Source organism: Drosophila ficusphila, unplaced genomic scaffold (assembly GCF_018152265.1).
Source record: "Drosophila ficusphila isolate 14025-0441.05 unplaced genomic scaffold, ASM1815226v1 contig_106, whole genome shotgun sequence".
NCBI lineage: Eukaryota > Metazoa > Arthropoda > Insecta > Diptera > Drosophilidae > Drosophila > Drosophila ficusphila.
Genome location: NW_025063993.1, coordinates 11,697,384 through 11,712,279, shown reverse-complemented (window position 1 = coordinate 11,712,279; position 14,896 = coordinate 11,697,384). Strand labels below are relative to the sequence as shown.

At 40.2% G+C, this 14,896-nt stretch overlaps 1 protein-coding gene across 1 annotated transcript in view; it reads left to right on the top strand.

The window, feature by feature from the left end:
* LOC108093108 (bifunctional heparan sulfate N-deacetylase/N-sulfotransferase) overlaps positions 1-14,896 on the top strand; it is a 54,624-nt gene that overhangs the window by 14,183 nt on the left and 25,545 nt on the right. Inside the window, exon 3 of the mRNA XM_017193049.1 lies at positions 13,607-14,707. Coding sequence (XP_017048538.1) covers positions 14,082-14,707 — 626 coding nt within the window. The 5' untranslated portion in view covers positions 13,607-14,081. The remainder of the gene's footprint in view (positions 1-13,606; positions 14,708-14,896) is intronic.

Sequence of the window (14,896 nt, the reverse complement as noted above, 5' to 3'; positions counted from 1 at the left end):
ACTGCCTAACATTGCTAAATGTGCATAGGCAACGACAGCGCCAACCTCCACAACAATAGAGAAAAGACTGAAAAACTAAAGTCGACTGCCTTGTTGCTGGTGTTGCTCTGCATTAGAAAAAAAATTATGGAAATAAATGTGCAAAAATGCGAATGAAATAAGGAAAGCTAGTTGTATAGTTTTAATGAGCAAGGCAAGATTCAAGAGCACAAATTTAAAGGAATATGATTTAAATTTTATTAAAATCTTAGTTAAGATTTAGTTTGTTATATTCTCACTAGCCAACTTTCATTTTATTCCGAAGAACGTTTAAAAAAATCAATAGGGAATTTCCATAAATATCTGTCAATAAAATAGTAATAAAAGCCGCCAACATTGCGCCAGCTTCTATGAATTGAGCCCCCTTCGGCAAAGTCAAATTTGCTTTTCATTTCCAAGAAAACTTTTCCACTCGAAGAACTTAATTTGCCGTCGTTTTCCCGCAATTACATTGCTCCACTGTGCATCGACATTTATGCGAAAAGCTGACGTCCATCCCACAGCAGCAGCAGAAGCAGCAGCAGCAGCAGCAGCAGCAGCAGAACATAAAAAGCTGGCGGAAAAGCGAAGAAAAAACTTTGCATAGCATATTTACACATGGCCTTTGGCATTGTTTTCACAGGCGGCGCGATATCAACATGCAAGCCGACTTCTTGTTGTTGCTGTTGGCTTTTTGGCATCCTAAAATAGTTGGCGGCCGTCTGTTGTGGTTAGCATATTCAACTTGCTCTACTATTTTTATACCCATTTTGCGGGTTGCGCTCACTCCTTTTCGGCCATGTCGAACGCAAACAACCAAATTGCTGAAAAGTGGCAAACCCCATGGAAAATCTTTTTGTTTAGCCGAGTTTCCCTAAGTTTGACAACGGCGCAGAATGTCAACCGGCTTGACTTTGTTTCCATTTATAGAACATTTTATTGCCATTTGGGATTGAATTTGGGTTTTCCACGGCTTCACCAAAAGTGTCAAACTGAAAAGTGACACTTGCAGCTGCAGGATGAAGCTTTTCCCGGGAAAACTAAAGCGAACTTTATCGCAATGCAATTGATTTCGAAGTGGTAACAACTTTCATTGACCCAAATTGGCGTAAATAACTTTCGACTGGCAGACAGAAATACAATTTCGTTAAATTCATTAGAAAATCTGCTACATCCTTTCAAAGTTGCCTTAACCCAAAACTTTTCGACACTTGACAAGAAGTGTATATAATTTTTTACCAATATCTGTCAGTTTGAGAAAAAGTTTTCTTATTAAATAGAGATGCGAACAAACGCCAGAAGAAAATTTTTAAAATAAATTTTTATCAATAATATTTGTTAACTGAATTGTATTAGCCATAGGAAAAAGGTGCACTTGTTTTTTTAATCAATAAAAATCGAAATTCTAAAAACATGACAAAACACTGTAAAATCCACGTGCGCATCTCTATTCTAAACGTTTACATTTGACAAAAAATCAAATGATTTTTATCACAATCTCTGAGTTTGGAAAAAACTTTTGTTATAAAATGAAATTTTTGTGTTGTTTACCTAACTTTGGCCGCCGGTTTAATTTGCTGACCGTCGTGTGTGCTCGGTATCGATAGCCTTTGGCCAGTTTACTGGCCGAAATCTCAGTCGAGTTTGGGGACTCAGTTCCGTTGGCAATTCGCAAACATTTTCCGGTCAATTTGTTAGAAGTTCTCCGGCTTCGATTAACTTTTGCCAGTGGGAGTTCAGGAAAAAGTTTCGATTCCTGTTCGCTCTCTTGCAAATAACACTCTTGTAGAGCTGAAATTTAAAGTTTGTTTGTCGGGTAGGTGTCTAAACTGTCTGAGCAGTAAGTTACTGGGTCTTATCTCTCCGCCCTAACTTTGTGTATTTATTTATACCAGCTCCCATAACTTACATTTACTCCCACACAAACTTGAACTTCTCGGTTCGCTCGCGCTTCTGCTTTATTAAGTCATAAAAATCTGTCAGCTGCAGCTATAATTTTTTCCGACCTGAGTGTTGTCAGCTCATTCGACAGCTCGTAAAATGCAAGGAGAATAAAAGCATTCCTTTGGTATGTTTATTTGAATTTTTCCACATAAAATGGTTGCGCGCGTGTCATTTATAATTTGTACATCTGCGGGAGTAAAATGTTAAAAATGTTTTAAACTTAATCATTTTGCTAAATTGTTTAAATCGCGTTGACGGGCTTGTTATCGTTAAAAAAAAATGCAGCGCAAGTGATTTTTTGTCACTTCTGTGAATATTTTAAATTTATTTTTCGCCTGTTGGGCTTTGACTCCTCTCCTAGTTTGCTTATCATTTCGGAAACATTTCCCAGTCTAAAAGCTTAAATTCAATAACAAATGGGGCGATTTTTTATTTGTTGCCAACAACAACTTTCAACGATTTATTTTTGACACAAAATTATTACCAGCGAGGCAGAAACACCCCCGTTCCCTCGGCACAACAGCTATCATAATTTTTGCCCTGTCAAAGTTTGCGACAATTTTTCACGATTTTGATGACAAAAAACATGCAGACACAACGGAGGAGAAGGAGAGAAAAATGCGTTTCAATATTGCATTCGCTTCCCCTTGGGGAAAAACGAGAAAAATGGGAGTCTGCTCGGGGAGGTCGTTATAATATATACTCGCATATAATGCAGCTGTTGCCCGTAATTTTGTTTGTTTGGTTTTGTGCAAAATTTTGCATGCCTGCTTAATTATGGGGGCAGATTTTAGGCATTAGATGATATTATTTATTATTACTGTTCTGCATGAAAATTGCGCCACCAAAGCAAACCATCATTGTAAATTAATTTTTGCTTTTATTTTTCTTTTTGTGGCGCTGCATTTTAATCGCTGTTCTTTAATGAAGCCATCATCGCGGGTCAAAAACAGGACAAAAATGCGCTAAATCAACCATAATTCACTTTAATTTATTTTTGGAGATAAAACCTGAAAAATTGATACAAATTTGGTTTATGGTTTGATTTAGTTGTTTGAATAAAATTGCTTAAATCTAAATTGTTTTAATATCTTCCTAAACATTTATTTGTAACATATGCAAAATAGTTTTAATGACTGCTCTAAATTGTATTTAAATAGGCAATCATTTTTATTGCTCTCGACTTTAAAAAATCCATTTTTACCACCGTCTCGATATTAACTTTTTACGCTAACCATAACCCCTTTTATAAAAAGGTTTAGTAATTTTACATTTCCTTTTCTTTAACAAAAACTTTGATGCTTTTCTTAGATAATTGAAGTTTAATGATTCGCGAAATGTTTTTGAGAAAGGTAAACTTGGCTCAACTCAAGTTAAGATCCTGCCTCTTTTTGTTTTCAGCCTTTCTACGCGGTTCTCAAATATTTGCCTGAGTACATTTGCATGGCATATTCTTCACCCTACTTTCTGCCAACTACAGCCGATGGCTAAAATAACAACAAAGACTGGAAATTGTTTAGTACCAGCGCGAAAACTTGCGGGTTAGGTTAGAAGAGAGAGAGAGACGGGAGGGGGAAGGGGGAAGGGAAACTTTTCGCGAAGACTGAAAAGCGGGAAAATGTTGCACTGGTGACGGTTGCCCCTCGGGTTCTCTGAGTCACTGCTGCGGTCCCCGTCAAATATGCAGAGTGGTCGTCTAGTGAACAACATCATAATGGCTGAAATCTCTGGGCACATTAACATAATCGGGCAACGGGCCCAGGAATGGTGATGCTTCTACTGATGCCGCTCTGATGCCTGGATGCCAGTGGCAGTAGTGGCAGGCGAACAACATCATTTTCATTTGCACCGAGAATTTTCCCAACGTTTTCCCCCATTTCCCTTCTCGTTCCCGTTCCTTTCCCTGCCCCACGGCAACGACAACAACAACAACTGCGCCGGGCGAATGGGTCCGCGATTGTTTGGCGTTGGCGGAATAAACAACGCGACGTGTCCAGTGCAGGCGAAATGAACGAGAGGGAGTGGCATTGGACAGGCGGGATTGAAGGGGCTGCTGGGTGGGGTAATGGGGGTCCAGTGTACGACAGTTTGAAACCCACAAAGTTTTCGCTTACCATGCACTCTGCTCCCTTTCGCACTAACCTCTTCACACTGCCACAAAAAAGCTGGCGTAAGAGCAAAGTAGAAATAATAGTGTCAAGCGAATTCCTAAGTAATTCAATTAAAATGTGGCAATCTTTGCTGTCTCAAAGTTAAGAGTCGGTTTAAAATTTATAATGGCCCTTGAACTTCGAAAGAGGACTTTCCACTGACCACACTTAATTAGAATTTCCAAAGTTGATTTGTAAAGTAAAGTGCATTGCCCTTAGAAGAGCTCCAAACTATTTCTTGATTTTGTCAGTATTTTTTTTTTTCAGTGCCTAGCTCTATCTCCCCTTTGGCTGCTCCCGTTGTGCTTGCGCATAAATCAAAACAATAAAGTTCAAGCGAAACAATGACGACGACGATGATTATGATTATGACGATGATGACTCCACGATGACGACAACATCGTTGACGTTTGGACAATGTTGACGTTGCTCCGGTGCCCCATTGTTTTGCGATCCACTGCTGCCCCACTTCCCACTCCCCACACTCCCCAATGCCAGGTTCCTCAATTTCCATCCTCCATCCTCCTCCCGCTCCCAGTCCCTGTCCACTCTATTGATGCGCTGCGACAAATTATGTCATTGAACTGCACTCGCCCTGGTTTCTGCCGCTGGTCCGCTAGTTCGCTGGTTTGCTGGTTCGTGTCAAGCTAGAAATGAAAAATTACACTGCCAAATGCCGAAATCCTCGACGATGATGATGCACGAGGCATGCCTATGAATAATATTTATTTGATGCAATTTTTCCCAAGCTCAGTATTTGCCTAGTTGATTTTTGATTCGCTGGCAGACGACGACGAATAAGCAAAGCGAAACTGGGACAAACAGTTGAGTTTGTATGCCCCGAAGTGTTGTTTATTTATCCGAAGATAGATAAATTGCGAATCCATAAACATTGATTTTGGAGTAGATGCTTCTGCATCGATGCAAATTTATTAAAGCCTTCGGCTTTGTTAAGTAATCAGGCGCTTTTCCAATTTGGGTGCCCGCACGATTGGCATCAAGTATACGCCACATGGCCGTAGCAATAATATGCACAAGTGAACTGCGATCCAATTCCACAGTTGGCATTAATTCAACAATTATTAATGGCCATTAAGCAAACTGAGGCAACAACTCAGCAGCACCCGAAGAGGGACAGTGTCTAATGGATAAAATATTTTTATGACGCCATACCCCGTAAACTGGGCCATTATTTATTGCTTTTACATGAGGCAGGGCCAAAAAGGCCGTGGCAATAACTCGCTGACGGAGCGAATGGATGGAAAAGTGGAAAAGCGGGGTGGTTCCGTGTGATAAAGCTTTTTGATGGGCCACCACAAAAGAGACTGAGAATGATGAGAGCGGGATGGTTGGGGGAGCGGGGAAGGGGGGGACTTGACTGCCAGGACGTCACAGGACCTTCACGGCGTATCCCCATTGGCCATCGTGTGACGGACACTTTGCGGATGACCCGAGCTTTTGTATATTAATGAACATTTCTACCCGGCAGACGCCTCGATCCGTTTCGCCTCCAGGACCTCCGAGGCCTCTCCGTCGATTATGCGGCAAACCACTTAACCGTGTCCTGGATCCACCGCTCAATCCGACGTCTCCTTCGTCCTTCCCCCTTTCCTCCGCCTCTCCACGGATGTTCATTATGATAATAAGTGTGTGTTGGGTGCCGGTCATCGAGGGGTTAACGTTGCGTGCTTAAATGTCGCCAATTGCGTGTATCTCAGTTCTCAACCGATATGGGTTTTCTATAAATATATAGCACACACATGTATATTCACTTCAAAAGAAAGCGAACATTATCAAAAATTAAATAAAACAAAAGAACACACATTACGTCATCATAATTATTTTAAATTGTGAATGAGTCTTACAGTGCGTAGTATTTTTGAATGACAAATTATCCAAATTGTGTTTCATAAATACTGTTTCCTTTTCTTTCAAATGAGTCATTTGTTTAAAAATATTTATTTTTGATACGAACTTTACGTAATTACATGTCGTATTCCGATTACAAAAGAATAAATTCAATAGTAATTAAAAGAAGCAAGCGTATTAAAGCGTTCTTTTAGTAATCCATTGACCCGTTTTGTTCCCGACTTTAATATGATTTTTGTGGAGTGCCTGTATATTTATTTCACGTGTGGCCACACAGCCTGCCTGCCTGCATACACAGTGGGTGCAGTGGGTTTGTGTGTGTTTGCTCCTCATAATTATGCAGCTGGCTTAATTATAAAACGTTACTCTGCAGTTAACCTGGGGAATTAATTTATACAACCAACAACAAGGCGGCAACAACATGGGGATCATGAGATGACGACCAGCCGGGGGATTCCCCATTACGGGGGACGTTCAATCACAACGCCAGTTTCAGTTTCAGTTTCTGTTCCAGAGTTTATAGCATGAGGGCGGCGAGTAGGGTTTTCCATTATTACATTGAGTCCGGGTTCATTAACTAATTTTAGCGCACACAAATAGCATAATAAATTGATGAGAAAACTGGGCAAAAGGGGGGCTGCGAATTTGCATTTGTGTGTGCTACCATAATGGGCGAAATTGGGCTTATATTTGCATGGGTTTGTTTAGGCGCAGGACATTGTGGCCTTTCAGGGGGTAACTTTGTTGTAATGCCAACAATAAAGCTTTAAGAGCGAAAAACTATTAGGCCAGAGAATTGGGATGAGACAGCCGTTTCCTCAGCTTTAATGACTTGATTAAACAGAACCTCGTTTGTTTTTTGTCCCCAGATAATTGATACTGCAATTAGGTATCTCTAATGGTTAAACAAAGCTATTAACTGATTAGGATTTACTGCAGACTCATTGCTCGTTATTGCTCTATCAAAAAAGCTGTTTTTTCTGTCAGTGCAAGAGGCACATGCCGATTAATTGAATTAACTTGGTGCTGTTGACATAGCTCAAGGCCTTTTCCGAGCTACACGCCCTGCGTTCCGGTGGCATTGGAATCACTTCTAAAGCTTCATTTGCTTCCATCCGCCGCTTATCGCGTTCCAATTGATTGCACACTCCAGCCATAAATATGTAAATAATTATGGAAATGAAAAATAAATAGGAATAGACACTGAAAAAATGGGAATCATCGGTAAAGTTAAAAGAGCAAATGGAAAAACCTTTAAAAATAATTTTAATTTGTGATTAGGAACATTTGTTTTAAAGCTCAGTTTTCATGTTTTATTGACGGCCTTTTTAGCTCTCAATCTAATCTTTAGTAAATATTGTAATAAATGTTTTAATATTTCTTACAATTTAAATTTTGGTTTTTTTTTTGAGTGAACAAAAATCAATAAAAAAAAACCTTTTCTTTCGGTACACAATTACCCATATTTTTGGATGATAAAAGAATAAGCGCGAGCCGCCGCCAGGGAGTTAAGTTGAGCTTGACTTTGTGCCTCGAATCTCCAGCGGCGCACAAATTGGGCCAGCAATTCGTTTTCTTTAAATGGACGCCCACGTGGCCGGACTCCAGCTTCCCCGGCCCACACTTTTTGCCCCGGATCGCCAGGGTTTCACTTCCCTCTTGTGAAACCATTGAGTCACAGGGCTATTGTCAATGTCTGCAAGTGATTCTGGCTCTTTGGAAGGGAAACCGAAACTAAACCAAACTCTTCCACATGGCATCTCTCGACCGCAAAGCCAGAAATCCATTCTGTGGTGTGGAACACCTCGCCCTCGGAAATCCCCTTCCCGCCGGCCGCCCAAATGTTGCAAGTGCAACCAACAATTTGGCTAAGATTTCGGCGTGGGTTTCGGTGTGGTGGCCCACGCATTCTGCCTTTTCGTTTGAGCCGCTCTGAGTGACAGTAAAGCCTCAAATTGCAGACAAGCGAGTCTGTTTGAAGGGGCTTGGCCGCAAAGGGAGGGGAAAATTGGTAGTGCAAGTCATAAGCGATGAGACTGCGTTGGTGTTGGCTTTCCCTGTTGTCTCGCTGTTTTCCCTCGATTTTTCGATTCGGTTCTGTGTGTAATTGACCTGGCGTGTAACTGGTTTTGACTTGTGGCGGTCTGCGAATGTTTTTTGCGTGATTCTGCAGCATTCAGTGTGTAACTTTCATATCTGACCCACAAGCAATGACTAGGATATATGGAAAATGGAATGGGAATGAGTTTGGGGAAAACGGGCAAGGGTTTTCTCCATGGGAATAGTATTACAAAATTGGTGGTTTATTTACTATTCTTTTGTTAAAAAAACATGTGGGTTTACAATTTATCTCATCTATTTCATTAAAATATGAGGTCAAATTGCTTCATATTTTTCAATTGTTTACTAAATGCGCAAACAACCTTGGGCCACAGTGTAATTGAAGTTAAAAGTTTCGTTATGTTCAATTTAAAAGCCAATTTATTTCGTTTGCGTTTTTCATTTAATGTCTTAGAATTTTCCCAAAATAAAAAGATTTTATTTTAGTTATCATTAGTTATAATTTTTAGACAACCAGAAACAGACAAGATAAATGAGTATGAATAAGATCTTAATCACTCAAAGTTTTTGTAATTAATCATGAAGTATACAAATTGATACATATAACGTTCCCAGTCTTTCAATAAAGACGCAGACATCTATTTTGGGTGCTGTTAAATTAGGTCTTTAGAGACCAAGAAGTATATATGTGCCATCCTGAGTTATTTCTTCTAAATTATGTGGGAATAATTTATATGCAATACACATTTCGAGGCTGCTGGCAGCTCCCGAAATAGAAAATCCCTTATTCCCCCTGCGATTTTCCACTCGCAGCCCTCATTAGTAGGAGACTCGAGCGCAGGGCAGACAGTTTTTCAATTGTGCAAATTGCTCACCAGAGCCGCAGCCTCAAGTGTTGAACACTTGAAGTCCTCGGATTGAGCTCCCCCTCTTTTAACCCGCCCTTGCCTTTAAACTCCCCCTCCGTTTAGCGAATTGAAATAAAAATCAAAGTGACGTAAAATACATTCAACCGCTTTGGACTGGCATTTTATTGGTGCCCGAGTCTTTTTCGACAAAACTAGGTCAGTCAGTCTGACAGGCCACCTGCTTTTGGACCACTTCATTCCCCTTTCGGTCTAAATCAGCACTAAAAATCTAGAAATGAACACATTGCAAGTGTCTCCTTCAACCACTTTGCTCTTCTTCTACTGAAATTTGTATTCCTTCGATCTGTGGCTGTCTAAAAAATTTCAAATAAATTGTCACTTGATGAAAAACCTTTACTTTTCTGGCCACCATAAAGTGCATTTTAATGTTTTGATACTTAGCCAATACCGAATATTCAAATGTGTGGGAAAGAAGCTGAATGTTTTATGATTTTTATGCCCACTTGAGAGTTTTTCGTTTGCAAATGGAAATTGTCAACCTGCAGACGAGGAGAGAAAGAGAGAGGGAGAGAGAAGCTTAAGGCCAAAAGTGAGGGTAAAACAAATATAAAAACCATTAGGCAAATGTACATGGATAATTGACAGAAAAAGGAAAACCGGCAAGCTGCACAATTAAGGAAAAGTGGCGGGGGAAATGATGGGAAGAACAGAAACACTTAGGAGACTCTTCGGTGACATTTGACATTCGCCGAGTAAGAACTGTGGGAACAAAGCAAATTGAGTTATGAACAAAAGAAACAATTATCCGAGAGCTGGAGAAAATCCCAGCGATCCAAGTTTAACTTACTCTCTAATTTTGTTGCATAAACAAATGCTTTTAATAATAAATTAAAAATGTTATCTCGTCCTTTTATTAAAGTCTTTAGTTTAGCTTAATTATACTGTACATTTATATAATAAAAATGAAATTTAATATTTTCTTGTTTATTTTTTGGTAGTTGGAACTCAGAATTTAATTGAGTTATGTCTGAATATGTTTGTGTGCAAATAAAAACTTTTTAATTTAATAAAATAGCGAAAATTTAAACTAATTTCCCAAAAATCGGAAATACATTTCTTTAAAATTGGTATTTGGCTGCTGTTAAAAGCAAATTTGTTTCCTACGTTTAATTTGTATTTAATACCTATCACAGAAAATGTAGAAAACATTTCAATTTGTTCACCTAATCACAAAAAGCGTCTTATAAGACTCAAATCACTCCCAGCGAGGCTATTAATCTGTTAACTTAAACAAAAACTAGAAATCTAAGAACAAACCTCAAATATACATTATGTGTCAATTTAATTGTCTTGCCTAACTGATTTATAGAAGCATTAATAATGAAGAGACGGACACAGAACATTGAAAGAACATTAGGCGATGGAAATTCCAAGACTCAGGCACACAAATAGAAAGGCGCTAAAGTGTGAAAAACTCATTAAGATACAAATTTGTTTATAGATATACACGTAACACATTCTGTTTTATTTTTTGGGAGTGCGGAAAGGGGGAGTTGTGAACTAGAAGCCCACGCATCTGGCTCGGAAAAAAGGGGAGAGACCCATACGGAAAAGGCAATCAGGCATGGCGTCATGTAATGGAAACGCAAAAGTCACATTCATCAGTCAAAATAATAACCAGACAGAAACAGAAACCGGAGATTTCAGACTTGAGGTCTTGTCTTGTCAGCTTGGTTAAAGCCAAAGTCATTTGTCCAGACTTTTCCCCTCCCTCCTGCATGTTTGTTTGTTGGTTTATATATGTACATGTACTGTACCCTGCATTCAATTTACTAAAGACAATTGATTTTTTTGTTGTTATTGCCGGGCACAAATTGAAAACGATTATCAATATGTTGGGCATTGACAGGCGGGGTCAACGGGGAGTACGGGCATGAATGCGCGAAAAACTAACAAGAGGCAAAAAAAAAAAAAGTAAAGAAAATACTACGAAAGTGAATGTGGTGGGTGGATGTGAGGGAAATGGGGAAAGGGGGAAACAAAGCCACAACAAACATTCGCTGACTGATAAATGGCCAGCACAAAAGGCAGGCAAAAGGGCCAAAACAGCGGGCGGTGGAAGTGGGTGGTGTGTGTGTGTGTGTGTGTGGTGTGTTTCGGTCGGGTATCTCGGGGGTGCCCTTCATTGTGCTACCCAAAGTTGATGCCATTGCTGTTTTGCCACACGCCTCAATGCAATTTGGGGGAAAATATGCTGAGGGAGCCTCGCATCGCCGCTCCACCTCGAGGAATGTAAACAAAATGTATCGTAAAATAAATAGTTTTTAAAACCGTTCTTCAAGCAGGAGCCAGGGGCCCCATGGAAAATAGTGTGGAGAACTTTAAATCGTTTTCCCCCGCTGCCGCAGTGAATTCAAAGTAAACATAAAACACTTTCGAGAACTCACACTGCTAATTTGGATAAACTGTGTGAAACATGTGCGATTAGCCAGATATGAGGAAGTGACAAGAGCTCCGAGATGGAAATAAATTTAAAATGATTAGTAGCATTACACAATTGCAAAGAAAAACGAACAAATTGTATTGTATTATTGTAGGAAATAAAGCAATAATTATTTCCAATAGTTTCAAACATTAATCATGTTTCTTTTTAACCATATACTGTGAATAAGCCTTTTTCAAGGCTGATTCTTGAGACTGGCTGATGAGCAAATCACCGGCAAACAAATAACAATTGAATGTAAAACTTTGGAAAACCCCAGAAAAGAAAACCCAAGCGAAAGACACAGATAGACTCGGGGGCAGGACAACTTTCGGTTTGTCTCGCTTGGTTTCCCGGGCAATTGAAGAGGAAATTAAACAAGTTTGCCTAACGAAGAAACGCAGAAAGTTTTTTGCCAGCGCGCCTTAAAGTATGCGGCATCATCAGAGAAAAAGGAAAAGAAGGGGGAAGAACCCCAAACGAAAGCTTTCCCGACAACAGCCCCAACTTTTTCTTTCAGCCCCTGTTCGAGTTTTCTGCTACTGCTACTGCTGCTGCTGCTGCTGCAGCATCAGCAATGAAAACCGGGGTCACTGGGAGTGGGCGTAGGCGGCAGGAGGGGACATGGGGGCGTGGCAGCATTGTCACTGCTGCTGCTCCTAAACTTTTTGAATCAATTTAAGTTTTGACATTTTAATGATAAATTTGTAACATGCAAGAGGAAAACAAGACAAAGAATGCCAGCGATGGATGTTGCAGGAACCCTCGTCGCTTTTCGCTGTAATTCCTGTTGCGGCTCCTTTTGCTAGAATCCAGTTTATAAATTGCTCTAAGTGTTTCCCAAGAACGAGGGCAAGCGGTTTGCTTATGAAGTGAAATGAAGTTCGAAGTTGAGCGTATAAATTGGAAAACTATGCTCAAGTGAGAGGACTTGACTTTCCGTTGCAAGCACTTCACACGCTTAGATTTGTTCTTAAGAGTTTCGCTATATGAAAGTGATCAAGTTGAGTTTATTTATTAAAAGTACAAATAAAGTATAAGCAGGTTAACACCCCCGACACTTGACTCTTGGCAAAGTTTTTCCAATATATTCTGGATTCCCTTTCAATCCACCCTCTAATTTAAGCCCCACATAAAAAGGAATTTATATGTTGTGCTATCGGCAAACACATGTTCGAGTGTGTTTATCGAGGATACAACATCATGACAAACATCGTTGGCCATCTAAAACTCATTATTGACTCATTTCGCCGGCCATAAAGAGCACCGAAGTATGTTGTCTTTATTTTTGGCTGACAGCCGGCAACCATTTCCAATTAAAGCGACCACTGCTGTACCCCAAACAAGTTGCCGAGTGCCATATAGTATGTGTAGGGCCATTAAGACCTTTGTAAACTGCGGCAGGCATATGCACTTAATGGCTAAGCACACACACTCCCAAGGACAAATTCAGGGTGGATCCCGGGATATATATTCGTATCTATGTCCCGGTTTGCGGCTTTGGCAATTTGTCGCTTTATTTGCGGCTTCCTTAGCACTTTGTTTACATTCCATTTGAGGAGCCCGCGCAAACAAATTGACAAGTTTCGTAGGTAAACAGTGAAGAACACACATTTTTGTGTAACCCAAAGCGGGGCACTAAAAATAAAGTGTTTGGCGCCAGGGAAGGGCAACCGAAATGCCACCATCCATTACTCGTGATAACGATTATCGATAAAGTGTGACACATATAATTAGAAAGGGCTGACAACCTATGGTGCCAGAAAGCAAATTGAAATTAGAGCTGTAAACAAGCGGTGGAGAAAATTTGTTTCAAATTCATGCATAACTATTAACAACATAATAACTTGTTTGAATTTTAAATTAATTACCGGGTGTTGAATGTTTATATTGCATTACAATTTAATCGGCCTAATTTCAATTTAATTACCAACGACTAGCACTTGTCTATGTATTTTCATATTTTTAATTAATTTTCTTTTTTGTGTTTTTGATAAATCACTTTCTTCCAAAGCTTAAAACTTATGACCTGAATAGATTATATATAAATAAAGATACAGAAGTTTTCTGGCTGATTAAAGATACCTTCTGTTCATTAAAATACTCATATACCTCTTGGGGAATAAGAACCCCACATTTTGTTGCTTACCAAACAATTCTCACGAAGCCAAGTATATATATTTATTATGTTTTCTATTTTGTTTGCTTTGCAGATAAGTAAGACGACCCACTGCGACGGCAGTCAATGTCTGATAGTGAGTGGACAGTCTGGAAGTGGGTCTCTACCGACGTCTTTATATGACTGATAATGGCCGTCTGCCCTGGCCGAAACCACAATTGCAGCAACAGTGCGCCACAATGGCCAAACAAAATGAATATCTGAAAATTTGGAAACATATCAAGTGGCGAAATGAAAAGTAAACAAAGCGAGCTAAACATTATAAAAACGAGATTTATGCGAAAGAACGTTAAAAATACACATGTTTATAGAGAAAAGTGGACAACTGAAAACCAACATTCATGCAACGCAATCGAAGTGCCATAGTGAAACGCGAGTGTTTGCAATTCGTTCTCGCAGTTTAGTCAATATATAGGTATCACACGACATATCGCCAATTAAATAGATATATATATATATAAATATAAAGTACAACCACCGACCGACCAGAGAGGCAGAGCAGCGACAATATGACAATATCGGGCGGCATTCAACATAATAACAATGCAAATCGCAAATATGAAAAACTCATTAAGCAGCCGCAGATGCAATTTGCTACGTCCGTGACCGGAACGCAAACGGATGTGAACTCCTGCCGAGATGCGAATGCGGATGCGGATGCGAATGTGAATGACGGCCAGGACTTTGGCAATTTCAATAAGCATTTCGGCAATGGTCATGCTGCCAATGCCACTGCCACTGCCTTTGCCACTGCCACAACGGATCGCACAATGCTGCTGCCTTTGGAGGACGATGTCGCCAGCGCCGGCGGCATTGTCACGTACAAGGGTAAATCGAACGGGAATGGGAATGGAAACGGGAGCATCGGGAGTTTCGGATTGGAGTTCAACGGCAGTCCTACCTCATCAACGTCAATTGGCATCGCCGGCAGTGGCAGCATCCACCTGACATCGGGCGGCGGCGGACTCGGCGGCGGGTCCTCCGAGGCAGGCGGCTGGATATGCCATTGTTGTAATTTAATTGCACGTCGCTGCTTTGGCATCAACGTGCGGCGCTGTGTCCTCGCACTCCTGGCCATTACGGTGGTTAGCATTTTCTACTACACGCATTATGTCGATACGGGCGTGTTTAACGGGTGAGTACTGATGATGGAACCGAATGAATCACAGAGTGACCCCCATTGTCTCCCTTTACCGGGTTTCAATCTGATTAAAAATGTGGATTTGTCAGCTGCTCAAATTAGCTTAGCATCTCTTTAAGCTTAAAATAATGTTAGGTTGTACAAGTTTAATGTAAAACCCTTACAAATTTAAATATATATTCT